Source organism: Botrytis porri (genome assembly GCF_014898465.1).
Source record: "Botrytis porri strain MUCL 3234 chromosome Unknown BPOR_011, whole genome shotgun sequence".
Taxonomy (NCBI): Eukaryota; Fungi; Ascomycota; class Leotiomycetes; order Helotiales; family Sclerotiniaceae; genus Botrytis; species Botrytis porri.
Genome location: NW_024066085.1, coordinates 920,613 through 947,492, shown reverse-complemented (window position 1 = coordinate 947,492; position 26,880 = coordinate 920,613). Strand labels below are relative to the sequence as shown.

Genomic DNA, 26,880 nt, shown 5'->3' with positions numbered 1-26,880 from the left:
TCCAAAACCAAAATTTTATCAAATTCAACCGCGGCCTCGAGACGATGTAAGACTGATATCACGGTCTTTCCTTGCAATCTTTTGGCGACAACATTCATTGTTTTCGCTCAGTAGCGACATCGATAATTGTCAGTCTGTTAGTTTCCATTAATTTTCAATAAAATGGTTCTCTCTTACCTGCGAGTGGCTTCATCTAGTAGTACGACACCGCCTCTGTTTGAATCCTCGATTTCAAGAATAATTCGGGCCAAGACAAAAAGTTGGGTTTCGCCAACCGATAGATTGACGTCGCCCAAATTAGCAGAGAGAGACCCCGATGCATTAATCTTGTCCAGTAAAGCACAATCATACAGGACGTTATTGATAGTGTCATCAGACAGGTTTCCAGCAGGATCTAGTGCATCGCGAACGATTTCTCCATCTGTGAACGCATCTTGTGAGATAACATGGAGTTTGGATCGTGAAACTTATCGTTGAACTTTTGAAATATCGATACCGTCAAGGTATATGGCACCCTCCGTTGTCTCGATCAGCGCCAAGAGAGATAGTAACAGAGTTGACTTTCCAGAACCGCTACGACCACAAATCGCAACTCTCTCACCAGCTCTGATTTTGAACGTTATTGCTTGTAAACTCCAGGAAGGCTTTTCCACATCGGGGTCATAGCTTGTCCAAACGTTTTCAAAACTCAGCTGGCCTGAGGCTGGCCATGCAATAGGTGCATCAATTGGAGCTGTAACTTCTGGCTCTACAGGCGTTTCTTGCTCAAAAGCTTCAATTCTAGCAATGGCTCCAAGAAAGGTCTCTAAAGCAATCCAAGATTGAATTTTCTGCGTCAGTGGCTCCTTTGATCTGTCCAGCTTCTCGTAGAACCCCCCTCGCATAATATTCTGCCAGCCGTGGGCCCTAATTGTCACCAATCCTTCATATACCTCTGCGATCATTGTGTGTAGGCCAGCTTTGGATTCTAAATCAAGCTGCCGTAGCTGTTTGGATGTTCGTAAGTAGAAGTGCTGTATTAAAAAAAGCGCGGCTTCCAAAACAGGAAGAATAGCAACGATATAAACAGTAGAGACGGTGATTAAGATTGTCTGAAAAATGGCAGCGAATAGTCCAGAAACAGTGTTTAAAGGCTGAAATGGAAGCTGGGTATCAACAGGCATAAGGTCCTGATTGAATCGATTTATGAGGCTCCCGGAATCGATAGTGCCGATGAAGATGAAAGGTGCATTGAGGACAGATCGGAGGAGTTTACCATGTAACCCAACACCTGAAGTTAGAATGATTATGAGTATGAGATGACTAAAACAAAATTAGCTTAGGCATATTTCCAAGCCAGTGGTAGATTTACGCGACCCAAAGGCTTATGGTGATTAGTGGGAGCAAATTCAAGAATGCGTATACGCCCATCCAGTACCCAACGCTCTTTTTCGAGCTACCAGTACTTGCATCAGACCACCATCTGCCCAAATGCCTACCATTATGTCAGTAGCTAAAATAATTACACGATCCCTTTGAAATAGACATACTTGGAAACCTAAAAGTGAAGGAAAAAATAATGGCACCAATGAAGAAGATGACCAGGTTTGAACGTCCAAAAGAAAGGAAATAAGCTTGGTAGATCCTCTTATCTGAGATCTTAGTCGGGTCGGCATGGTCTTTCTTTGATTGACATTTAGAGCCAGAGCCGGACTCTGTAGCACTGCTTGGTTTCCCTTCAATCCTGCCAGCCCGTGTGGCCTGAATTATGCAAGCCATAGGCTGCGATTGCTGGAGGTTTCCCGCATTGTTCACTTGAAGAACCACATCGGCAGCTTCTATGAATTGTTCTATAGAGGATTAAAAGATGACACAATTTTGGTCCACGGGCCTGTTTACGGTCCTGAGTGACATGAATACTGTAGTTCCTTGCTCGCGCAAAATTCCTTTCCGTCCGAACAACTTTTCTTGCACAGAAATTTCTGTAGCTTTATCTATAGCACTGAAAATATCATCCAGGAGTAGAATTGCAGGTCGTGTTGCAATCGCACGTGCTAAAGCCTGAATTCGGTAAGTCGTTGTTTTTATGTGTAATAGAGCGACTTACTAGTCGCTGGCGTTCGCCACCACTGATTTTAGCTCCACCACTTCCAACAGTCTGATGCGCATTTTCTATACTCAATAAGCCGCCGAGTTCACAACTCTCAGCAACCAAGTTCTCCCATGATTTGTCATTGGGTGCGCTTCGAAATGCGTTTTCGGGTGCGGAAACATTTTCTAGCCATGGATTTTGGCTGCAGTACCCGATACCTATGCCTCCAACATGTATAGTTCCAGCCTCAACTTCGACTTCACCAAGTATTACTTGTAATAAGAGCGACTTACCGCAGCCGACAGGACCAATAACGGCGACGTGTTGACCTGCGCGAATTTCCAAATTGATATCGTGCAGAATTGTTTCGGTACCCCAGCCAAAGCTTGCGTGTCGCATGGATAGTATCGAACGATGGCGCGACTTGAACTGATATTCCTGTTTCTCCTGGTTTAATACTTCGTTCCCTTCTGCAAACTCGGTCTTGTGGTCACCCTTCCCGGGCTTGATTCCATCAACAATAGTCACTCTGGAGTCAATGACTTCTGACTTCTCAAAGAAGTCTTCTACACGAGAGAAGCATCCAAGCGCGGCTCCAAAATGGGGGAGAATCTGTAAAATACGTATGAGTGGTGATGCAAGCAGATTAATGAGAATAAGTGAAACGAATAATCTCGAGGCATTAAAGTCTCCATTTGTAGCCCTAGTGGAGCCAGTGTATGTCCCAAATGCAACAACGGGCGCCAATGTGAGAGTGGAGTACGCTTTTGACACATATTAGTAAACGCGCACAGAGCCCGAGTCTGTTCACACTCACATGAGATCAAAATTCCGATCAAAAGTGTACGAAAGGACTTGGAGGCCACAAATTCGAGATCTCGAAATTTCTCAATGGCCATACATACACGCTGGCTGGCACCCATCATTTTAATTGCCTTTAGAGAAGACAGCATTTTCTTCGTTGCCGCAATTCTCTTCTCTGTGCTTGCGAGCTAGGTTTGCTGTGCCTTGCCAACGTGTTTTCCGAGAAAAGCTGATCCCATGGCACATACTAATAGATAAAAATGTCAGAAGATACATATATTTTTAGGTGGTGGAAACTAACTCAACGCGACTGTCAGGACAGTCACGCTCGAGGGTCCAATCTGTCTCCAGAGAAGCCATGTTACTAAACCAGTTTCTAGAACCACCGCCCATATTTCATGTATATATGCGAAAGCACTAATTATCTTTTGGACATCTGCGATTACGAGGGTGAAAACTTTTGACTCAAGACCGGTTTCCTGCTTGAGCCTCATTAACTTATCAGAGATTCTTGCAATTAAACCACCTCGAAGTTTTGTGGCATATTTATACGACATGTGCCAATACTATCCAGTATATATCTATTCAGATAAATAAGCATCATTTCAACCAGAAGAGGCGTATACGCCTGCCTACCGCAATTCCAGTATAGGTAAGGAAGGAAGCTCCGATCAATCCGTACCCCGCATTCAAAGTCAATGATCCTTGGTTTTCAAAATATGCAATCAACGATGTAGCCAAAAATGGTTGTGCAAAGCTGAAGCCAGTGAGACAAAGTCGTGGTAGCATAGGAAAAAAGCATGGAAGAACCCGAGCATCGTAAAGTTATGCCTAGAAGACCGGAACGCCTAACTGGGTATGAAAGGTCAGGGCCGGTGATTAGAGGTAATGCTTTATGAGGGATACGCACGCTTTGGATGCTTCTGGATGTCATGAAAGTCATTCGCTAGGTTAGTTGTACCTAGATCCCGATCAATCGGTTTTAGATCAAGCGATGTGAGCTTTTGTCGGTATCCGTGAAGGAGTAGTTTGTCAAGCCAAACGAATAGAGAGCGATCCACAAAGCTAGCCAACTCCTCGGCCGCATCAATTTTGTTGTCAAAAAGCCACTGCTCTTTACTCCAGCTTTCAAGAACGATGATGGTAATTTGGAAGAGGAGTGCAACAGAACTCGCCTCGGCAACGTGTATGTAGCTTGTGTCAGTGTTGGCAAGGAGCCAATAAGTCCGCGTAGTTACAGCTTTAAACAGGAAAGTGATGCACAAGTATGAGCCAATTGTAAATGATGGAGAAAGTGAATGCGTATGCTCAAATGCGACAAGAGCGCTAAGGCGATCGCGGCCACCAATGACAATGTGGTCGCAGGTACTAAAAGAAAAGTTCTGGCATGATTAATACAAATTAATACTAGAGTGATGATCTGTATCAACGCGAAGATCATCACTGTAATCTTTACATATATTAGCTACTTCGAGTTGGAGTATAACATGGATATCTTCTAAAAGAAAAGAGAGGCGCTTTGACTAACAAGCTTAAGGGGATTACAGTGTGCCCCGTCGGACTATGAGAGGCTTGTTGTGAATCGTAAACACTCTTATAGCGGCAAGGACCACAAAGATACACGATGGGAGTAATGTGAGATAGATTTCCTCAAAAAGTAGAGTGAAGTCAAAAGGTCTGCGACACTGAAGAACGGCGGGTCCGTATGCCAACTCCTCTATAAATGAACACGACATTTGACAATAAACTAACACAATTGGCAGTTAACAGAGTATATATATCTTCCTGTGTTCAGCTGATGGCTTGCTTATAATTAGTTGCTATCAGAAGCTTATCCGGAAGAGGATCCGATCCATGCACATAAAGCTCGCTACAGCATCAGGAAGCTTGACAGACGCAAAGAAATCTCGCTTGTGCCTGGCAGCTAATAAATTACTCAATACCCGACAGTCTGGTTCTTATCGCTGTCCAATAGAAGATCCCAAACTGTCTGCCTCTTCAAGAGGGTTGTATTAGCTTGTGTTTGTCGCTTCTTTTCTTGTCAATTACTAATATACGACAAATATGTAAGAAGTATAAAAGGCAGTAATATTACGTCTGAGCTGTTATCAAAACTCCCCTATAACAAAAGATTTCTTTTGGGACTTACTTCACATAACATATCACAGCGGACGGGAACGGGTGTTGGGCGTATTGTTTACGGCGCAGAAAGTGCAACGAGGACGCTCTGCCGTGTGTGGATTGAGAAGCACGGGCCATTACTTGTCATGAATATGGGCTGACTAGAAAGATGGAGGCAGCAAAGATAGACAAGAAGCAAACCTCTGGAGTTTGTGCTAGGAATAGCTGGATTTCTAGACAATCTTCGGATGAGTTTGCGGAAACAACGGCTAAAATTGACTGAATAGTTTCCGACAAATTGCCGATGGCTGCCACAATTTTAATCAATCAAGCATCTGAAACGGACGAGCGCAGAAAAGATGTCTGGCACAATCAGTGTTAAGAAAGCTTACATAGAGCTGGCTGACAAACTCACGAATCAAGATGCTCGATCATCGATGAAGAAGTCAAGAATCACCTTGAGACTCGTCAGCTAGGACTGCCGGTGACTATAAAAGTGTTCCGTGTATCAATTGTAATCTTTCCTGCCCTCTGATAGTGGCAATAGCCTTCGTGTACGTCCCTTCAATCGGGCTGCTACAAGCCTATATACAAATAATATATACCAATTCTTCTCATGTTCATAGTCTCCACTGCCTTTATTGTCCCCGAAAGATCACACACGCACTTGAGCATGAAATCAATGCAATTGACAGAAAGTGTGGTTAGACTGAGCACAAAGAACAGTATTCGGAATCTGTCAAAGCACATTGAACAGAAGAATGCCTTGGACCAACGAAGCCAACAATATAAAAACATAATTTACTACTATTCTACGACTGTGTTCCGCTTAGACCACTTCGATAGATTTGCTTTAACAGAGTGCAAGGTGGGCTTGTTCAACGACACTTAAGATGGAATAGTTGTTGCAACCAGAACATCCTACAAACGTGAATTCCTTGAATCCCCGCTACCACTTGTAGATTTGCGTTTTTATTTGTAAACAATGTCTAGAGTTTATTGGATGCAGGCATCAACGGTGTATTGGAAATAAGAAACACTGGTTGTGTTCGAAAACGTCAATCGCAGAAGCGAACAAGATCTTGTTAAGTTGCGCGGGGGTTGATTGAATGCCAAGTGCCAAGCAGAAACTATACTAAGTTAGGCCATGTAGTATCACCTGACCTTCAATATCGATAGCTCAACAATCCACTATACTAATGTTGAACATCAATCTTCAAAAGATGTCAAATCCTTTTTCGAAAGTCTCTAGATTGTAAATGAAATAATGTTACTTCGTTGAGACAAAAGATTACTACTTTATAAGTGCTCAATTCCCGTATCAATTTTCCTCTTCATACTTCTCCAAAAGTCTCCTCATAATATTCATAGCACCCCCCTTATATCCACTCCCAAACATCGCATAATGATTCAGATGATGATACCTAGATCACAAATCAGCTATCCGATTCCAACCCACAGCCCACAGTCCACAGCCCACAAATCAATATACTCACAATTCATACAACGCACACCTATCCTCCCACTCCTCTTGCGGCTCATCCTTTGGCCTAACCTCATGATACTCCCTCCAAAACGCGCTCCCAAACCCCCCAAACATCCTCATAATCCCCGCCTCAAACTCTGCATGACTCCAACTCGCACTCGAATCATAAACCACCTCTTCCACTCCTCCCTCCCCAATGCGTCCAGTCCCATGATTCCCACTCCACAAATCTCCATGCACTACCACCGGTTTGATTTTCTGTCCATCACTCCCTCTCAAATGATCATTCCCTAACAATCTCGGCACAACACTTTCCACAATCTCTTCCACCAAGTTCCTCAACTCCCCATCTTTCCCATGATTTCTCTCCGCCTCCTTGATAATCCCCCTCAGCCTATTATCCCCATAAAACTCCGCCCAACTCTCCTTAAAACTATTATCCTGTTTCGTCTCTCCACAACACGTCGTAACCGGGAATCCAAATTGCGGTTCCTGATATCCTTCTGGAATCGGTGCAGATACGCTATGTAACTTTGCCAATTTTCTCGCTAGAGATTCACCCGATCCAGGTGTAGATTTTGCATCTCGCGGGTTCAAATTCAAGAAATCTGTCGCGAGGAAAAATCCTTCTCCAGATTCTAAGGGCCCATGGGCATAGGATTGTGGACAGAGACTGGGAACAATGGAGTGGATTGCGTTGAGGGAGGCGTGTTCTCCTGGGATGAATTGTGAGCACGTGATTAAGATGCACATCGAATCATTAAAAAAGTAGGAATCTGGTCCATAGGCCAGAAACAAGGTAATAATTTTGCATACATACCCATAAACATCTCTTTACTATCCTTCCCCCCAGTCTTCACAAAAAATAACTTTGGCGTTCTGTCAACTGTACCACTTATCTTGAAAGTTTTGGCGAATCCACCGCCGCCATGCTTGGATATCGTTGCCGAAGAAGGATCAAGAGAGAGAGCTTTTAAGATGGCTGGGTCGACTTTAGAAGACATGATTGTATGCGATGTTGACTTGCTTTGATTCCCGAAGTTCAGAAATCATATTGAGATCATATCATGTGAAAATGACGTAAGGGGTCCATCTAATCTAAGGTTCCGGATTTGGAAAGCTCGTTGAGAGAAACTCAAAGGCAATCGCAAGTAACTTGCGACGGGCACATGTTAAATATATACTATTTTTGACTCTAGCTATAGAGTCTATATGTACTATTAATCCTAAGTTCTAGCTCTCCTAGGATCCATCGCGTCACCCTTCTTATAATCTCTGACCTCCTTCGTCCCCATACTTCCCATTCCGCCTTCAATTCTTCTCTCCCAGCCCCCAAGCCTAACAACTAAGCATGTTGCATTGTCTCCTTCTTTACTCACTTCTGTGGAAAAACTAACAAGATCTCTCGCCCCTTGTTCTGGCGTTTTCGCCTCTTTCACAACATCCACAATTTCTTGGTCACTCAAAGTGCCACTGACACCGTCGGAAACCAAGACCAAAAAGCTATATTCAGCTGGGGATATCTCTACACGTCTAATTTCCGGCTCGGCAGAAACGCCTATGCGCTTGGAACGCATGTCACCGAATGCTCTTGTATTAGCCAACCCAGACATGCGCTCTTCCCCAAATGAATCTGTGACAAATGTCGCAGCATATCGTCTTAGTCTTCCTCCTTCAACTGGTGAACTTGGATGATGATTGGTAGTCACAGGTTTGGCCAACCCGGTCAAGGTCTCGCAAAGTATTATACGAGTATCACCAACGTGGGCGACCATCAGTGTCGAAGGAGAAGATGGATGCCAGAAAGGAGTCGGCGTTGGGGTAGATATCATAGCAACTGAAGCAGTGGAACCGCCAACAAATCGCGTAGGACCTCCAATGCGATGTGGAGAGGAATAACGCGCAGGCTCTCCTAGGATTTCATCCGCATTCAAAGGCGAGTCGGTGTTATTATCATCCGGACTAGGTTTCCGGGCTTGTGCTGATATAAAATCCAAATCTGCTTTCAAAAAGGCATACATTAAGGCTGCTTCGATCGAAACAGGTTTCCTTATTGGCTCTCCTTCCATAGAATCCAGAAGATCGAAATATTCTGGCTTGAAACGGCGGAAATATCCACCGACTGTTATTTTCCAATCTGAAACAAGTGATTTTTCCAACTCAATCGCTTTAATTTTATTAGAAATTTGCTGAGAGATCGGTGTTCCTGATCCATCATCCTGCCCTTCCTTGCTTGCCACAGACGTGCCCGAATTGGGAATTTTCGCCTTCTTGTCTAAACTTGAAGGAAGCTTAAATATTTCTGCTGTTGACTCGATATATTTGTGTAGCTCCTCCCTTAAAAAATCACTACACTCATTTCCCCCATGCCCATCAAACACGCCGAAATAGAAAACTTGTGGATCTCCACTCGCACCATCTGCCGATGTACCACCGCTTGTGATGCTTTTGGAATTCGAGCGATTTAGACTGATAGGAGCCCGCTTTGCAAATGCTGGGATCTCTATCGTTCCGGCCTGGTATGTATCTTCATTGTATGGTCTCGTACCGCGGGAAACAGAAACTCCAAAATGATGTTTCGCGCTTCGTAGAGGTATTCGCACGACAGTGAGTTCTCTAGATGTTCCAATAGTTGGTGGAGCGGCAGCTGGAGAAGGACCTGAGCCGGGCGTATGTGGTGTTGAGGCCGATCTTGGCAATTTGTGGTGCGGACCGCTCGACCGAGAATCGGGATGAAGAGATGAAGAGGGAAGATGCGTTGTGAAATAGTCGTGAAACCATCTGTTCCGTCCTTCCTGATGCAGGCCTGTCTGTTTGCCAGATCTGCGAGTTCCGATACGATGCCTGGGTGATGAGTGTGACGTGCTGAATGCCAGTCTACCAACTTGTGTTACGGAACTATGGCTCGCGCTTGAGGGACATCTGCGGGTTATGGATCCGTTGAGGAAGGTGGATATAAAATCTGTAGATGCGTGTTAGATGCCGTGGTTGGGAATTACGCAGAACAGCAATCAACAAACGTACCATACGAATCTGCCAAGGACCATGGGCCCCGAGCCATTGACTTCACTCTTCCCATGATCCACCGTCAAGCTCTTCGAAGTAGAGACGTTTCAAGAACAATTGATTGATATTTTGAAACTCTATACCATTAAAGTAGATCAACGATGTCTTTTGAAGGGATGAAGGAGCAGCCGAGGTCGGCAATATGGACATATTTAGGCACAATCCAACAACAGCACCTAATTTCCCAAAATCGATTTTTTTTGATGATTTCCGATGCTCAACTCAGAGACGGAGCCCGCAAGAAAAGTGGAATAATATATTGGGGTATCTTATCGAAGTTATTCAAATCATGTTAGAAGGAATTGTTCTTTTATCGAGATCTTGTCTCGCACATCCAACATCATCACAATGTTGATATGCTCAAGTTGACGATGGATGAATATAAAGTTTTCCCCACAATTTCCGGTACTACTTCGTACATACTTCGTGCACAGGGGTATGGATGAGTAGCCTCGCCTTATGGTTCAAACTGCATCATCATTTCAGGCCACTCACATCTTCAAACGATACTCAGGTAATATCTGATATTGGGAATCCTACGATATGATCTCGACATGAATATCTTGAGAAATGCAGTGATGGTGCCATTGATGTGACTGTACAACCTTATTGAGTTGTCCGCCATAAAAATAGTGTTGTCACTAAATGACATTTGATGATGACGGGCATAATCGATTTAGAAACCTACCTCACATACCACATCATACGACGGTATGCTGGCCAATCTGTTAATGTATACTTTAGCGGACCTGTTACAATATGTTATCTTCCTTTCATCCTCATCCTCCTTGATCATAGTATATGCTCCAGTTCATAGCCGTTGAGACAATTTGTCCTTTTGGCAACAGCACATGAAGCCGTCCATGTTCCTGCTAGCCATTCCTACCATGTAGACTATGATTGTGGTGAGAGACGACGACTACACAAACCGTTATTGAAAGGCTTGAGTGAGCAAGTTCAAAATGCAGCAGTTCAAATTGTGCCCGTTCTCCTGAGACTAATTAAATATATCAGCAATAAAAAACTAAAGATCATTCTCGTTTGAAAATTGTCCAGAACATCATTCGAAGGTGTGTTGGGGATGCCTGCAACTCAAAAACATATTTGGAGAACACCAAAGACCAGTCAGTATCTTTATACTGAGCAGGCAATTTACAATACAATATCCAATTTAACATTTGTACTCATTTTTGTATTCTACCCTATACCTTCCTCTCACCTCCTCGAATCTGAATTCAACGACCCCTCTAGCCATATATCGAAAGAGATAATCCTGACAGGAACAATAAGGGACGTTCGAAACAACATGAAGGTCATCTCATCTTACATCTGAAGTTGTCTCAATGGTCCACCATATGTATGGTAAGCTTACTCGCTTACCATCTGATCCCTATCCTACCTACCGAGCCTCCCTAGCAGTGGATATTCTTAGATCTGACACGAGGCTGAGGTCTCCTAACTTGCTAATGTCTATCGCTCTCCACCTTTCATACTAATAATTCTTATTGTTATGTTGCATACCGTTATGAATTTTTGTGGCAGAGTGCAGTGTTCAGTAAGCACAAAGTGGACGGCAACACGCCGTGTTGTTGTCTCTCCCTACCAACATTCTAGGGACCTAGTCAGAACAGTCTTTTCCCTGACAGCAGACAGCTAGTGTAAGGATTCATATCGAACAATTGATTCATAGTTAAATTATAAAGGTTGTGGAATAGAAATAATGTCCCATAATTAATATCCTTCTCGCGAATATGACAGGTTCCCTCGTAGGTACATATCCGGCATTCGATCATCGTGCAAGTCTCACAAATTTTTCTTTTCTAGTCTATCCTTTGAGTAACCTTAAAATAACGTATCGCGTATTCCTTTGCAGAATTGGTCTAAGGCTCGCAAGAAACAGAGAGCACAATCATATTCGAACGTAACACTATACTGTATCGAGCGTATAATCGTATTTAATAGCGGAATCCGTACAAGGCTGACAGGGGTGCTCCATTTTATGGCCAAATGGGACGAAACTTATTTTGTTGATCCTTTACTCTAATTTGGAAGCCCAGTGCATCGGCAATGTTGTAATGTGGAAATGGATGCTAGATAATGCCTGTGAGGGAATGTAGAGATGACTTCAAATATAGCTTGTGATCCTACTTTTCCAATTATATTTTTCAATTCCTTCAGACTACCTCTTCCTACATAAACTGCTCTTCTTTTCTCAATCGCTCGTTGACAATTCCTCTATAACTTTACGTACATCTTTTGATACCACTTTCACACCACGACTCTCCCATTTCCACCATGTCTACCTCATACAGAAGCTCTTTCTGGGCTTGCTGCTCCCCCATTAATCTTTGTACGTTTCCCAATCTCAATTTCAAGTACCATTCCAAACCAACATATTAATAAACCATTTCAGGCATGAAAGCATGGTGCTGTCCCTGCTTCGTCTCCGGCCGCAATCACCACCGTATCAATCATGGCAACGATGTTGACTATTCTTCCTGTAACGGCTCGTGCTGCGGTTGGTGTGTTCTTGCTCCCGTTGGAGGATTATCATTCGTATTGCAAATGCTTGATCGTCAAAACATGCAGCAGAAACACGGTTAGTCTCTTCTTATTCATATGTGACACTTGACCCATAGCTCTCCGCTCCCATTCCTACTTTCAGTCAAGGAATTAACAATAACACAATCCCAAGGTCTCGAAGGAAGCGGCTGTGGCGCCTGCATGGCATCCTACTGTTGTCCCTGCTGCGAATTGATGCAAACAAGCAAGGAACTGGATTATATTCTCCTCGAGAAGAACGCCGGTGCACAGGGGTATCAACCTCAGCCAGGAATGGTTGCTGGTCCCCAGGCTGGTGGCTATACTGATAAGTGAATGCCCTTTGAGGTGTTTCTTTCTGGTCAAATTACTCTTTGCGCTGGTTTGGGTTAGGGACAGATGGGTCGAATCTTATTTGGGATAGATAGGGAGTTTGTTTATACCATAATTTTATTACATTGGAGTTCAAACCTATTCCCTAAACAAAACTGGCTGTTCGTTAAAGTTGAAGTGTGAGAGGAAGACTAACCTAGTCACAATCAAAGTGATGTGAATGCAACATAAATCATAGGTGAAAATGTGTCTTTATGTATAGGATAATTCTAGTTGGAAAGAAGCCTAATGACTCTCGAATACAGAAGGAGAGAGTTAAGTATCATGAACTTTCGATGCACCAAGCGAGTGGAAGCCCTCACAAACGCCAATTACCAGTTGTTTAAAACCATGCAATTCTCCACACTCTGACATATACACAAACAAAACTACGAGACTGCCGCAATTGGTTCGTCATCGTCCAACCCTTTTCGTCTACGAACCTCGCTCTCTTCAACGCTGATCTTGACTTTGCCATTAGCACCAGTGCTCTTCATGGCAATAGCTTTGTCCTTCTGTCTGCCTTCTTTGGCGGGCTGGAATCTCTTTCTAACGGCCTCGATCATTTTTCCAAACCAGTAAAAGTTTAAGGTGTTGAGCACAAGATTGCTTCCCAAATATGTGAACCCTAACCAGAGAGGAATAAATTCGTCGTCGGCAAAGCGCATAATGTCATTTTTGAGTGGAGCTGCACTATGACCTGCTGCTGCATCAACTGCAGAGGCAGTCCCATTTGCGAGTGCATCAAGGTTCATAGAAGCAGAGAATGCGGGCTGGTTATGCATAGATCTCCATACATCTTGGTAAACACGAACCGATTGATATGTTCCCCACACAAGTCGGCAGCAGAAAAAGGTAAAGAGGAGGGCAATTCCATTGTAGAGTTGGGGCTTAGATCCGGTCATGTCGAGTTTGTCGAAGAACCAATGGAAGTTGAGGAAGGGAGAGGAAAGCTCGTAAAGAATAAATGTGCAACCATAAAAGTTAACAAATGGTCTCTGTAGGGGATCTATTAGCAATATTTGTTTCTCGGGAACTGCAGGGACTTACAAAACCAAAAGAGAAAACCAATAGAGCACTCGTCGCATGTGCCAGCATTCCAATTCCAAAAACTCTGAGATTCTGGAGGGTAATCATCAAATCCCAAAGGAAGTAGCCAGTTGCCAGACCCTGAATCATGCCGGCAGCACCCGTATATCCATGAACACGTTCCTGTGCCGTCATGTTGCTGCGCTCCTCATCCGCAAACATTACCCATAGGGCCAGGATATTGATAAGAGAACTCTGGCATAGTGAGACCACATGTACATCCCAGTTGAGCTTTCGTTCTGCCGAAAATTTGGAGTACTTCTCGGGGAACAGGAGCATAGAAACTTGGGGTGCGACGACTTTGTTTATAAAAGTGTATGCTAAAAATGATCCGACAACTTCGTGAATGTGGAGAGGTAGCGTAGTTAAGTGAAAGTAGTTGGCGAAAGGCTGAACGGCCTGGCTAAGCCATTGCCATGGCGGGATAGGGAATGGATCATGCATCGGAAAATGATATGTCGAAAATTAGGCTATATCTGAAAGGGACGAGAAGATAATAATCTTCTTGTCGTAACACACCGAGTGTGTTTAGGAGCGAATCTAACTCTCCTTGTTGTAATGCGGAAGTCGAGATATTTATGTATCTATGTATGTACGATGAAGTAGGCAGGTCTGTAACGACCGACCGAGGGGTCTCAAATAGTAAAAAGGTTCCACTTTCCTGTCCCAACAAACTGAAGTGTACACTGGTAAGATCCGGGAGAATTAACCAATCACAGTTTAAATTTAATTAATAAGTATCTTTAACCGAGACAGATAAGTGGAACAGGGGTGATGTGTATGATATCTTTGTATGGGGTATTTATATTGAGCTTACTCGAGAATACTCCAAGAGTATTTTCGACCATTATATTACGGTTTGTATTACGGCTTCGTTCATTTGCAAGAGGCTGATAATCATGTTGCACTTGATGAATTATTGTTTTGTACTTTACCACGTTTTGAATTTCTCTCAAGATCCTGTCATGATTCAATTGACTTCGGCAACAAATGTCTTGCACGGCTGTTCACGTGAATGAAATGAATGATTAGACTGCCACGTGGAATCGATATACACATGATATGATAACGAGGTGAATGATCCGTAGTATCATGTAGAACTGACCTCCTCTCCTTCAAAAATAGTCGTTCGTTCAACGCCTGCATCATACACCAACTCCTGTATTGACTTTCTTGCTCTGAAATCTCGGGCTTCGTTCTTACCGAAGATAACAAAATTCGCAGGAGTTCCAACCTCCAGCTTAAGGTCGCGCGTGATATCAAGACCTATTGCTGCTCTTGCTCTTGTAGATACGCATTCCTATATTTTCCGATTAGTAGTATTCTGATTGCTGTCGATCGAGGTACCATTACCAATAAGATCTCGGCATCTGCCTTCGTGCCTGTTTGATAAATTCCCATACCCAGACTTGTAAGACTCATAGGATCACAACTACCGTAGGGGGTGAAAGCATTGCCGACGTTATTAATTCCTATGACTGCGTTGAGGTCGTATTTCTTGATCATTTCAATCACTTGGAGTGTGCCCCTTGCTCTGTTACTCCCACCAGCGTCCTTTGCAGGCCGACCCATCATGAACAAATCCGATGTAGGTAATCCGACAAAGGAGATAGGTAGATCACCTATCTCAAGGCGAAGATTCCGCCAGGCATTCTCATCAAAGAGTGTGAGTCTAGTGCAATGACCAAGCACAACAGTTCGAAATTTCGAGCCTGCGATATTTCTGTCGGTTAGCCACTTGGTCTTACGAAGTTGTTCAATTACCGTATGAATAGCAGGCTTTTGGTTCAAATCTAGATTGTAGTCGAGGTGAAAATCCAAATGTAATGTGTTTAATTTCGCCGTCTCAATGGTCCACTGAATGTTTTTCTCTTGGAGGGCAAAACTTTTTTCGACGTATGGGGTACTCCCAATCACCTCGACCCCGGGTTGTTTGATTGCCTGCTCCAGCAAATCTGTCATTGATCGAGATCCATAGTCGGGACTGAATATTGGGTCCTGGGCAAATACGCATATTTGAATATGACACTTGCCATGAAATTCCGATTTCAATGCCAATCCAGCATCCAAGCATTTCATCCCAACACCAAAGTCTACTTCAACAAAAGCTCGCATATGAGTGACACCGAATCGAATGCTCTCCTCAATCAAAGCTCTCCCTCTTTCCATAAGGTCATCATGTTCGAAACGTGACTTGGCTTCACCTAGAACATATAGAATTTAGAACAAGCTAAGAATGTGTTATGATGGCAATATCAACTTGATGATTGATGAAACATTCAGAGAGAGACAAACTAGTTAATTTCATTGCCTCGGAAAATTCACCGTCGTTGATTTCTAGATCTGCATATTTTGGATGTGATAACAAGAAGCATTTATCAAGATGGATGTGAGGGTGACACAACCCAGGAACCATAAGACGATAGTCCTTTTGCTTCGCGGAGTCTGATATAGAGTTGTCTGCACGTGTAATTGAGCGAATAGAACCTGTCAAACAGCTGACATCATAACATGAGTCTGAATGACCTCCGGGGATATGAACATCTCTGAAGCTTGAGATTTCATTATCCTGTAGTGTCCTCGGTTGCTCGACATTCGGCATGAAAGTTTCTGACATTCTGAATATAATCTCGAAGTGATAATCTACTCCTCTCCATTGGCAATCCGCAGATTCAAAGGAAGCGATGTGGTGTGGGGGATTGTGAAGATCCCGCTCGGAGTGCAGTAGCGTACTTTTGAAGCTCCTCTTGGGGTGAGCATTAATCATTACTCCTAACATTTTATTTCATTTCACTCCAACCACGAAACAAAATTACAAAGTAACCTCAGCCAGTGTCGTTTTTGTTGTCAAAATGGCAGATCCGTTATATGAGCTTCTCATTCCATATTTCGATAAACCGTCGCCACGACCAGCACCACCATCGACCGATACCACAACTGCCACCTATTTGAATCGACTCTCTACCCTTCCCCTCTCTTCACTGAATACATCCGAACCTCAATCGCTTTCCCAAACATCCCACTCTCTTCTTCTATCTCTACAAGCTTTATCCAAGCGTTCTCATAAATCAGTCATCGCATCTTCCGACCATCTATCGACACTCACGACTACTCTTCCTACTCTTGCAAAGGCCATCGCAGACTTACGAGATGCCCTTCCCAAGCTAGAAGATGCAGCTATTCATTTCAGCGAAAATTATAACAATCGAATCGAGAATGATGTCCTCGATCGACGCCGTAAAGCTCTTTTACTATCACGAAACGTAGACAGGCTCGCGGATGTTCTCGACTTACCTACCTTACTTTCTACCGCGATATCCTCTTCGAACACAATTGCTAGCAGTACGACTGGTAGAGAAAACAATACATTAAATTATGCTTCCGCATTAGATCTGAATGCACACATCAGACGACTACACGCATTATACCCTACTTCCCCCCTCATAACGAGTGTATCCTTACAAGCGGAGGAGAAAATGCAATCTATGGCCACAAACCTCATATACTCCTTGCGCCAACCCTCTCTCAAACTTGCGGCTGCTATGCGTACAATATCTTGGCTGCGGCGTGTTGCGCCCGAACTGGATCCTTCTACATCCGTACCAAGCTCCTCACAAACACGGGAAGGGGCGTTGGGCTCCTTATTCCTCGTTTGTCGCCTTGCCAGTCTTACAGCTATGCTCAATGCACTCAGTCCTTTACGAGATCTCGCTGATCAGGAATCATTGCGGTTAATGTCATCAGCTGGAATGGCAGGAGGAAACAGATTCGATGCAGGGCAACAGACGGAAAAATATTTAAAACGCTATATTGAGATATTCCGGGAGCAGAGTTTTGCAATTATTTCCATGTTCCGTTCTATATTTCCACCACCGACAGCTCCAGTCATAACAGACGGAGTTAAAAACAATACGCAAGGGAAAAAAGATAACGAGTTGCTGGGTCCGTTACCCAGTGCCCTAACTACTTTTCCACTTCAATTAGTGGGAATGTTGGAGGAAACTCTGAAACTTTATCTACCTAATGTCAGGGACAAAAGTGGTAGAGATAGTTTGCTCACTCAAGTTCTTTACTGTGCTGGTAGTTTGGGACGATTGGGAGGCGATTTCAGCCTTGTTCTTGCGGGTATGGGAAGTAAAGTCGACCAGCAAGAACTAGCCGAGGGTCAATCTGATGCGGATGAGGACGACGATGAAGAATGGGCAGAGGTTATTAAAAAGCATCGGGTTCTGGCAGGCAAGCTGGAATCTATGGTAGGGTCCAGAGGAGACTAAAGACCATGTGGTATGCATCCAGGGCATTTCGACCAAGCTTACGATTTTATATTTTCCAAGATACCCAAGTAAATTAGAATTGTCGCATTTAGTTTTACAATGTACATTATTAATACATCAACCGGATAACTACATAGTAGGTACCTACCAAGGTAGGTATCCCAAGATAAGTGAATATCAACATCTGAAAGTAACACTCCCATAACTGGTCGGGACCGAAACAACGCTAAGCATGGTCTTGGCCAATTAGATAATCCTTGATTGTCATCTCTCAACTCTTAAATACTCAAATCATTTGCTTACCTGAATTATCTTGCAACAATAAAAATACACCATGTTTCCCTCTAGCCATTCGTTCAAGCTTAACATGATGCATACATACATACCATATCCAACAATAGTCCTTCGAATTTCACGAATCTTAAACTCCAAGACTCGTTGGCTTTCCATTACCACGGGGTTCGTATACCGAACTCTCGGTCTAGATAAATGTATAGTGTTTTTTCGATAGTCGATAGTCGAGACACGTTTCTGGAATGGGTATTTTGAGGTATATCTGGATAGCAATTTGTGTTTGGAAGATTCTCACGCGCGGCATCATAGAGCTTCACTGGTAATAGTATAGTGGAAATGCTAGCTACCTACCCACATGTTCAAGCGGACTCTTTGCGAGTTGGGCTTAGATCTGAGGATGTTGATGTTGTATGCGAGACCTCGATAGTTGAAAGAGCTTGCACTTGTTCGATTTGCGTGGGGCTTGAGAGCGAAGACATCAGCTCATGTAATAGGCAGCACTCAATTTTAGGGAAAAATCAACATTTTCAACATAAGCATGTGATGGAGGATTTCGATATTGATGTGCTTCATCATCTCTGAATATGGTTTATTGTTTCATTACCATGTCCCAACCTCATCATTGCAAGAGTCTACATCCGAGAACTTAGCTAGTGCTATGTCATCCAAATTTCATGCACAGTGTGGCTTTTGCATTTTACCTCGACCAGCTAAGCAGTTCAGCCTGAAATGGTACAAACTGGTACCTCTCTTACTGTATCTATAGTCTTCTCGGGATCTTTAGCCATCGATGAAGTCTCACTGCTGGCTCTATGTTCTTGAACCTCGTTGCTCGACGTGGCCTCTTCATCCTTGTAAATGGCCCGTTGTTTCATGTTTGCAATATAACCCTTCACAGTTGTGACGGGTGCGAGATAAGGGCTAAGTGTTGGAGCGAGTGGGAGGTGGCCCTTCACCTCCTTATATCTCATTAAGAGGAATCCAACAATGACCACAAGCCAATAGAGGTTGTATGAGATGACAGAGCCATATGTTGCGGAGTTCTGCCAGCCGAGAATGGCATTGAAAATTCCCCATCCGCCACCACCATTTAATTCAGGATTGCCAAACTACAGGTGTCAGTAAAAGCGTATGCTGATGGTGTCAATTTAACTTACGTTGACATGCCACACACTCTGCCTAATATCATAAGAACCCGGTCCTGCTCCAGTCTCTGCTGCGTCGCCTCCGGTAGCATCGTTCCAATTTTGTGCTTGGAAGAACCAGACTGCTCTTGAGAAAAGACCGGCAGCTACAAGATATAAGAGACATGTAGATATAACCAAGAAGACTTGAAGTTTCGATGTCGCTCCACCTCTGTGCTGTGTTAGTCTGACCAGCAAGGTTGACCAGGTTCACTTACTTGTAGATGACATATCCTGCTGCCAATCCAGCGATCAGTCCAATAATGACCGGGAGTGGGATACTTGTTGCAGGCGTAGAGAAAGAAACACCTGCCACAAAGACAACGGCCTCAAGTCCTTCTCTGAGGACGGTAATGAAGGGAAGAACGAACAGGAAGTGCTTTTCTCCCCACTTTTTGAAGTCAAGCCAACTAGCATACCATCTTCGTTTTCTTGTATCTTCTGATGGCTCCAAGTGTTGGCGAAGCTTAACTGTCCACTTTTCCTTCATTTTGGACACGCGGAGTAGCGCAGCTCCCATCAAAGTGATGATCACAGAGGCGACAATAGCAAATGAACCCTCCCAATAGTATTCGGTACTGGACCAGGCATCTTTGCCAATTCCATAGAAAGCCCCAATCAAACCACCGCCAATGATCAAGCATAGGAGAAGACCTGATAGAGCTCCCCAGATTACCTAGAAGCTACCCGTTAGAGATCAAATGCAACATTACAATCTAATACGGAAAGGTGGAGCGTATGGACAATCAGATATCTTACCTGTCGGAAAAGCTTCTTGCGCAATGTCGCATCTTGATCAGAGTTTCCCAAACTCTGCTTGATGAATGCAAGAAGAACGGAAACGATGACGACCGTCTCCAGAGACTCTCGAAATACAACGAAGAACACTGGTACCGAGAAAACACTGACAGTCATCTTCGCTATGATAGCAGCGATAATTTTTGTTTCTTCAAAGGATCGTGTAGTTACAATTGCGCGCTGCAACAAAAGAAGGGAAAGGCCAAACTTTTGGAGAGAAATCAAACTCTCAAATGATGGAAGGATGATGCCGTGTATCCTGTATTTCCATTCAAATTGAAAGAGGGAATAGAGGGAAAAGGGAAATGGCGGAAGGATCTGATAAGAAGAAACGAGGATCTGATAACACTTAGACACTAGGGAGGGTCCGAGCCATCAGATAAAATTCTTTCAATTTTAAGCTAGCTAGTAGCTAGTGAATTGCTTCTCTAATGCGTGTTGGAAAAAGAAACCCCGAGAAAAAAAGATTCCAGGGTTTATTATACGAAAACTTTAAAGATTGTTGCTAGCCTGGTATTGGCAGGTTGTAGATTTGGAATGACACCCGGAAATGTTGATTGGTTGATGTAAAGAGGTCGAGGTTAAAAGTGATTCTTACGCATGATTTACTACTAACTACTTCGTAGACACCATGAACATACGAGGGCGGTACGAACTTGTTACTTGTCACGGAATTCAATCGATACCTACATGTGTGTAGTTATTATTTATTCATTGAGTATCGTATTATCGTATTATCCACAGCACGACTGAAGCAATGTATTAATAAGAATCCATCATCTCCTACCGTGTTCCTTTTTGCGGAACTATCTGGGTTATTTTCTGGGTTATTTCCGCACGAGGCCTTTAAGCTTTACGGTTAGGTAATGCTGTACGACCCGAAAGCTTGAACTGGAGCTTGTACGCCCGTGGGGTTATAGCTGGTATCCTAGCTGGTATAACTGTTTTAGTATTTAGTGGCACGAGCTAGGTAATTTATCGAGTTCGATGAATTCCGAGTCTGTTTAGTGAATTTTCGGTAGGATGGGAAGAAATGGAACGATGTGATCTTTATCAGATCATCAGATCATCAAAGATTCATAGATAAGGAATCGATGTGGATTCGCTGTGCTCGAATTTGCGTGTGAATATCCATGGATACCTAGTACGAAGACACCGCTTTGCATCGAAACATCAAGCATATCTCCCTGCAGCTATTTCTTCCCTTTCTTCTCTCTTTCTCTTTTTTTCTTTCTTCCTTTCTGCACGGTATCACGCGGATTTGCTGCCACTTCTACGTTCCACACGGATAGTTTGAGGCGTTAGAACGGCAATCGTTGATTCCATCAAATTGTACCCATCAACTGACACTTCCTCAATTGCGTCCCGTCTAGTCTATACTCAGATCGTCTCCTAAGTTTTGACCTTGCATGCGTACAATTCAAATCGAGCGCCTCTGGATTCTGTACACCAGCACATCTTTTTCCTATAACGAATGTTTGATTTCTAATGCTGGTGTCATTCTTCTTCATCGAGTTACAACTTACATTTCGGCCTAAGTGACTTCCGGGATATCTGATCATATATCACCAAATACAGCTCTGATATCGATCACTTCAGTCTTTTTCTCGCACACGTATTCGGTTAGAACGTTACCGTTTCTGTTTCTACTTGTTGTTTAACTGCAGCCACCGGGGGTCAAAAGCTTCTTGCAATTGGGAAAATGTACCGCGACTTCTTCGTAAACAAAGCCTAGATTATTGTCTTGGCTCGGTTCTCTACTACGCCTTCCTTGATTCGGAGCATACTCCACTCAGCCCGTGTCACTAATCGATTACGATAACGTTTGATATTTAATCAGATCATCTTATCAATCGTTAGCTTTTATTAGCTAGCTAGCCCTTGCAAACTTACAAACTCCCCTCCTCAGCAGGGCTTTCGGGTATCCACTTCCTTACTTCACTCCATCGTCCGTCAACAGCTACCCTCATTACCCGAGTGGTTGACAATCTCGGTTTTGGGTTGACATTGGGAGCTCTCGAGTATTCACCTACAAAATAGTTCGAAGTCTTGAGAGAAAATCGTCTCGACCCAAAGTTCAATCCTCACCTTGTTGACAGTGTCACTCATTACTCGATTTGAAAATGGCAATTTCTCTATCATTCTTCCCCATCTTATCGGCGCTGCTTCTTGCATTTTCACTCCTCGCAGAAGCAGCGACTGTTACCTATGACTTCAACATCACTTGGGTACGAGCAAACCCCGATGGCGCTTATGAACGTCCAACCATTGGCATTAATGGACAATGGCCATTACCTATCATGAGGGCAAATGTTGGGGATCAAGTAGTTGTTAACGTTGATAATCAACTTGGCAATCAAACTACAACTCTTCACTTCCACGGTCTTTTTATGAATGGCAGTACTTATATGGATGGACCTGCACAAGTATCTCAATGTGGAATTCCCTCTGGTTCACAATTTGTTTACAATTTTACTGTAAGTTAGCCATGATATATCAAAAACAAACAAGGTTATACTGTGAGCGTCCGCTAAACTTATCTCAGGTCAACCAACCAGGCACTTACTGGTATCATTCCCACGACAGAGGGCAATATCCAGACGGACTGAGAGCCCCATTCATTGTCACAGACCCAAACTTCCCATATGCGGGTGAGGTTGACGAGGAATTTGTCCTCTCAGTCTCAGACTGGTACCATGAAGAGATGCAAGTCTGGATTCCTAAGTTTATCGGAGTGGAAAATCCAACCGGAGCGGAGCCTGTTCCTCAAGCCGTTCTTCTCAATGATACTCAAAACCTTACTCTATCGGTACAACCTGGGAAGACTTACTTGTTTCGCATGGTCAACATTGGTGCTTTCGCTGGTCAGTACATCTGGTTCGAAGGCCATAATATAACCATTGTTGAAGTCGATGGCGTCTATACTGAGAAGGCAGAGGCAGAATCTATATATATCGCTGCAGCTCAAAGATGTAGCTTCTTACTCACCACCAAGAATGACACCTCAACGAATTTTGCTTTTGTCACAAGCATGGATACGGTAAATACAATGTTTGATATGGATCAGAGTCTTTGCTAAAATATTCTAGTCCCTGTTTGACGTAGTTCCTGACGACTTGAATTGGAATGGAACGGGGTGGCTGGTCTACGATAATACCAAAGCCCTTCCGGATGCTGCATTTGTGGACGAGTACAACGATTTTGATGATTTCAATCTAGTACCTTACGATCATATGACGCTACTCCCAGAACCTGATCAGGTTATTAGTCTTGATGTAGTCATGGATGTGCTTGGAAATGGTAAACCATAGTAGGTGATTTTTATCATTTTTATATCGCAATTCTGACTCTTGACAGTGCATTCTTCAACAACATCACATACGTCTCTCCCAAGGTTCCCACTTTATATTCAGTTATGTCCACTGGAGATGATGCTGCAAACGCTGCCGTCTATGGAGAGTTCACTCACTCTTTTGTCCTCAACCACCAACAAACAATAGAAATCGTCGTAAACAACCTTGGTAAGTACTAACCCATGATTAGCAAACCCGATCACCTGATATCCATCCTGTTGTCGCAAACTTCATTTACAAGTACTCCGCTAACACCCTCTAGACTCCGGAAAACATCCCTTCCATCTCCACGGTCATAACTTCCAAGTAATCCAAAGATCCGATGAAGATGCTGGCACATTCGATTCTACCAACACAACAGAAACATCCTACCCAGCCGTTCCCATGCGTCGCGACACAGTCGTTCTTCGTCCATCCGGCTACCTCGTTCTCCGTTTCCAATCCGATAACCCAGGTGTTTGGCTTTTCCACTGCCACATCGAATGGCACGTCGACCAGGGTCTCATCGCTACGATGATCGAAGCCCCTCTCGAACTCCAAAAATCTCTCACTATCCCACAAGATCACATCGCTGCTTGCCAAGCTCATGGTGTACCATATACAGGTAACGCGGCTGGTAACACAGAAGATTACTTGGATTTGCAAGGTGCTAATGTAGCCCCTGGTCCGTTGCCTGCCGGTTTTACGGCAAAGGGAATTGTGGCTTTGGTGTTTAGTTGCTTGGCTGCGCTGTTGGGTCTAGCTACTATTACGTGGTATGGACTTGCTGAGATGGGGGATGCGGATAAGGAGGCAGAGAGAAAGAGATTGGCGGGGGGTAGAAGTGAGAGTCGCGAAGGCGTTTTTGTTCCAGAGAGTGTTGTGGTAGAGAAGTGAAGTCATTGTGTTAGAGTTGTGTAATTCGGCTCGTGATCCTCGGGAAGGAGCCATAATGGGTGATGAATTTAAGATAAAGAAAGACTTTGGAATGATCTTCCAGTCGGATGGCGATTTCGTGGGAGTAATGAGAGAATGTACATATGATGAATGATAATACCCTACTGATACCAATGATTAGCGTTTTCTATTTAACCACTATCGAACCTTTTCATGTCTAGGTACATATGTGAATTCTGAAGCATCTACATCTATCACCGTTTGAGAATGATGATGTTTAGTGGTGAATATTTGTTGTAGTTTCATCTCGAAAATAGGACGGGATTTTGGATATTGCACTTGCTTTTCACTGCCGCATCGTAGAAGTCAGACTTCGAACTTTGAGCTTCGAAGATGCAAATCGAAATGCATTTTTCTGGGTGGAGAGATGACGACACGTATTAGGATTCATGTATGCACGTATGTGAGTCTTCGGACGAGCATAAATATAAAAGGGAGAAGATCGATAGCTAGTCAGAACATAGGGTTCGAGGAATAAATTCTAGTTGCAATTTCCTCGTATCATCACGAGGAATCTCTTGAATCATTTTCTTGACGAATGTGTCAATTCATGAGAGAATACCTGGATATGCAACCTGAATATTCTCATCTATTTGGTTCATTAAGTGGTAGAATAATGAGAATAACAATCGTAATGAATTTGAGAAGATAGAAAAAGATATATATAGTGTAAAAATCTCTAGTGATATAATTATTAGAGAATCTGATAATCATCGTATAAGCTTTCTCCCCTCTTTCTTTTATCTTTTCTCTATCTTTCGCCCCGAATAAAGACTTTGCGAATATTCCGATATATATCACAGTAAATCATGATGAACTCCCCAAAAGCTCTCTGGCTTACTGTAGAAGAACTTGCGGAGGGAGTTCCTCTCATCCTGATTCTTGTGCTTTGAGAACCATGTGTTTTTGTTCTTATCCTTATTCGAGATTGTAAGGAGAGAGGAGAAAGGAGAGATTAAGTTACAAAGCTATGGTTTTATAGTATTCGCATAAGAATAGGTATACATAGAATAGGAGGTTTGGTTATATCTATAGAGGTTAGTGTGTGAGTTGCGGGGAAATGAGGGTCCGAGACTTGGGGAATAGTCTTTGGGATGGATGGATGGATGGATGGGTTCTGTTGTGCTGGAGCGTGGGACTATATGTAGCTAAAGCTTATATGTGTTCCGAAGTATCTGGTTCAGTAGTAGTAGAAATATACGATACGGAAAGATTGGATGGATCGAGTTGCTGAATCGTACTCATAATGCCAGAGCTATCTTGCGTTTGACTTTTCTCTGCTTTGGGTAGACCGTAGCTTTTGGTTTTAGAGGACAAACTGTACACTGACAATAACCGATATCCCTACTACATGCACGACCCTACTATATGCACGCTTTTTTATATCAAAATAAAAATCAATTTAAAATTTAAAAATCATTATAATAATATAAAACTCAATTCTATAATTAACTAATATTATTAATTTAGATTTTTAAGGATTTCAAATTATTAAATTGAGAATTGATTGAATAATTAAATAATTGAATAAAGAGAATATAGAATTTTAATATATAATTTCTTAATAAATAATATATTAAAATCTATTTTTAGAATTATAATAGATTTTTTTAGATTTTTTGATATCAATAATATTATAAAAAAATCAAAAAAAATCAAAAAAGTAAAAAGAATTAAATTTAATATAGATTATTAGATTTTATTTATTTATTTATAATTTGTCACGGATCGGCCTCAATCGCAACTGCGATCGCTCACGTGTACATAGCTAGTATATAGGTGCGCTCCATGAGCGCTTTGCTCTCGATTCTGTAGTTGTAGATTCTAAGGATAAATTGTACCCTGCTCTCGCAGTTCTTCTACGGCAAAGTGTCACATAATTATTTTAGAAAAGTTAAAAATATATTTTAAAATGAATTTAAATTTTATATTTAATATTGAAGATTTAAAAATTATATTAGAAATTAAAATATATAAAGTTATAATTTATTAAGGGAAATTATTTAAAAAAAATCTTTTATTTTTAAAATCATTTAAATTTTAATTCTATTATATATAATGAGAGTTTAATTATATAACTTTCATTTTAAAATAAAATTCTTTAGAAATAAGTTTTTTGTAATTCGAAATATTATTAGTTTATTTTTTAAAACAATTATTTCAAATAAAAGTTGATTTAATGTTATTTAATAATCAAATTTTCAAAATTTAAATTTTTTATTAAATCAAGATTTAATCAATATAGTTTTATTCTTTAATAATTAATTAAAAACTTTATAATAAAAATATTTAAAATTAAAATTTCTCAAAAAAAATTTAATAAATATTTATATTATATTTATTATTAGATTAAATCAAATTACTGATTATATTTATAAATCTTTATTTAGACATAATATCAATGAATTTTAAATTTTAATATATATATATATTTTTTTTTAAAGATTATTAATATTATATAACTTAAAAATGAAATTAAATATTATAAATT

The 26,880-nt window shown here is 42.2% G+C and overlaps 10 protein-coding genes across 10 annotated transcripts; 3 read left to right on the top strand and 7 right to left on the bottom strand.

Moving 5' to 3' along the window:
* Positions 1–94: 94 nt before the first annotated feature.
* On the bottom strand, positions 95–3,024 carry EAF01_008318 (uncharacterized protein; the record flags this gene model as incomplete). Its single annotated transcript, XM_038916574.1, has 8 exons — positions 95–134; positions 178–421; positions 497–1,302; positions 1,405–1,474; positions 1,530–1,770; positions 1,879–2,040; positions 2,087–2,835; positions 2,889–3,024. 8 exons carry the CDS (start codon positions 3,022–3,024, stop codon positions 95–97), a joined length of 2,448 nt encoding a protein of 815 aa, XP_038767936.1.
* A 39-nt stretch (positions 3,025–3,063) lies between these two features.
* On the bottom strand, positions 3,064–3,432 carry EAF01_008317 (uncharacterized protein; the record flags this gene model as incomplete). The annotated part of the gene is made up of 2 exons (XM_038916573.1): positions 3,064–3,122; positions 3,177–3,432. 2 exons carry the CDS (start codon positions 3,430–3,432, stop codon positions 3,064–3,066), a joined length of 315 nt encoding a protein of 104 aa, XP_038767935.1.
* A 2,885-nt stretch (positions 3,433–6,317) lies between these two features.
* Positions 6,318–7,486, bottom strand: EAF01_008316 (uncharacterized protein; the record flags this gene model as incomplete). Its single annotated transcript, XM_038916572.1, has 3 exons — positions 6,318–6,420; positions 6,493–7,198; positions 7,303–7,486. The coding sequence occupies 3 exons, from the start codon at positions 7,484–7,486 to the stop codon at positions 6,318–6,320; spliced, it is 993 nt and encodes a 330-aa protein (XP_038767934.1).
* Positions 7,487–7,650: 164 nt separating this feature from the next.
* On the bottom strand, positions 7,651–9,886 carry EAF01_008315 (uncharacterized protein). The gene is made up of 2 exons (XM_038916571.1): positions 9,507–9,886; positions 7,651–9,444 (listed from the first exon to the last, which is right to left on the bottom strand). The coding sequence occupies exons 1-2, from the start codon at positions 9,559–9,561 to the stop codon at positions 7,709–7,711; spliced, it is 1,791 nt and encodes a 596-aa protein (XP_038767933.1). The 5' UTR covers positions 9,562–9,886; the 3' UTR covers positions 7,651–7,708.
* Positions 9,887–11,620: 1,734 nt separating this feature from the next.
* Positions 11,621–12,570, top strand: EAF01_008314 (uncharacterized protein). Its single transcript, XM_038916570.1, has 3 exons — positions 11,621–11,898; positions 11,962–12,147; positions 12,244–12,570. Exons 1-3 carry the CDS (start codon positions 11,844–11,846, stop codon positions 12,423–12,425), a joined length of 423 nt encoding a protein of 140 aa, XP_038767932.1. The 5' UTR covers positions 11,621–11,843; the 3' UTR covers positions 12,426–12,570.
* Positions 12,571–12,850: 280 nt separating this feature from the next.
* EAF01_008313 (uncharacterized protein) lies at positions 12,851–13,994 on the bottom strand (the record flags this gene model as incomplete). Its single annotated transcript, XM_038916569.1, has 2 exons — positions 12,851–13,459; positions 13,512–13,994. The coding sequence occupies 2 exons, from the start codon at positions 13,992–13,994 to the stop codon at positions 12,851–12,853; spliced, it is 1,092 nt and encodes a 363-aa protein (XP_038767931.1).
* A 646-nt stretch (positions 13,995–14,640) lies between these two features.
* Positions 14,641–16,167, bottom strand: EAF01_008312 (uncharacterized protein; the record flags this gene model as incomplete). The annotated part of the gene is made up of 3 exons (XM_038916568.1): positions 14,641–14,850; positions 14,904–15,754; positions 15,846–16,167. 3 exons carry the CDS (start codon positions 16,165–16,167, stop codon positions 14,641–14,643), a joined length of 1,383 nt encoding a protein of 460 aa, XP_038767930.1.
* A 235-nt stretch (positions 16,168–16,402) lies between these two features.
* On the top strand, positions 16,403–17,824 carry EAF01_008311 (uncharacterized protein; the record flags this gene model as incomplete). Its single annotated transcript, XM_038916567.1, has 1 exon — positions 16,403–17,824. The coding sequence occupies one exon, from the start codon at positions 16,403–16,405 to the stop codon at positions 17,822–17,824; it is 1,422 nt and encodes a 473-aa protein (XP_038767929.1).
* Positions 17,825–18,651: 827 nt separating this feature from the next.
* On the bottom strand, positions 18,652–20,583 carry EAF01_008310 (uncharacterized protein). The gene is made up of 4 exons (XM_038916566.1): positions 20,062–20,583; positions 19,521–19,978; positions 19,276–19,474; positions 18,652–19,227 (listed from the first exon to the last, which is right to left on the bottom strand). Exons 1-4 carry the CDS (start codon positions 20,215–20,217, stop codon positions 18,838–18,840), a joined length of 1,203 nt encoding a protein of 400 aa, XP_038767928.1. The 5' UTR covers positions 20,218–20,583; the 3' UTR covers positions 18,652–18,837.
* A 1,640-nt stretch (positions 20,584–22,223) lies between these two features.
* EAF01_008309 (uncharacterized protein) lies at positions 22,224–24,329 on the top strand (the record flags this gene model as incomplete). Its single annotated transcript, XM_038916565.1, has 5 exons — positions 22,224–22,577; positions 22,646–23,140; positions 23,190–23,410; positions 23,458–23,621; positions 23,716–24,329. 5 exons carry the CDS (start codon positions 22,224–22,226, stop codon positions 24,327–24,329), a joined length of 1,848 nt encoding a protein of 615 aa, XP_038767927.1.
* Positions 24,330–26,880: the final 2,551 nt, after the last annotated feature.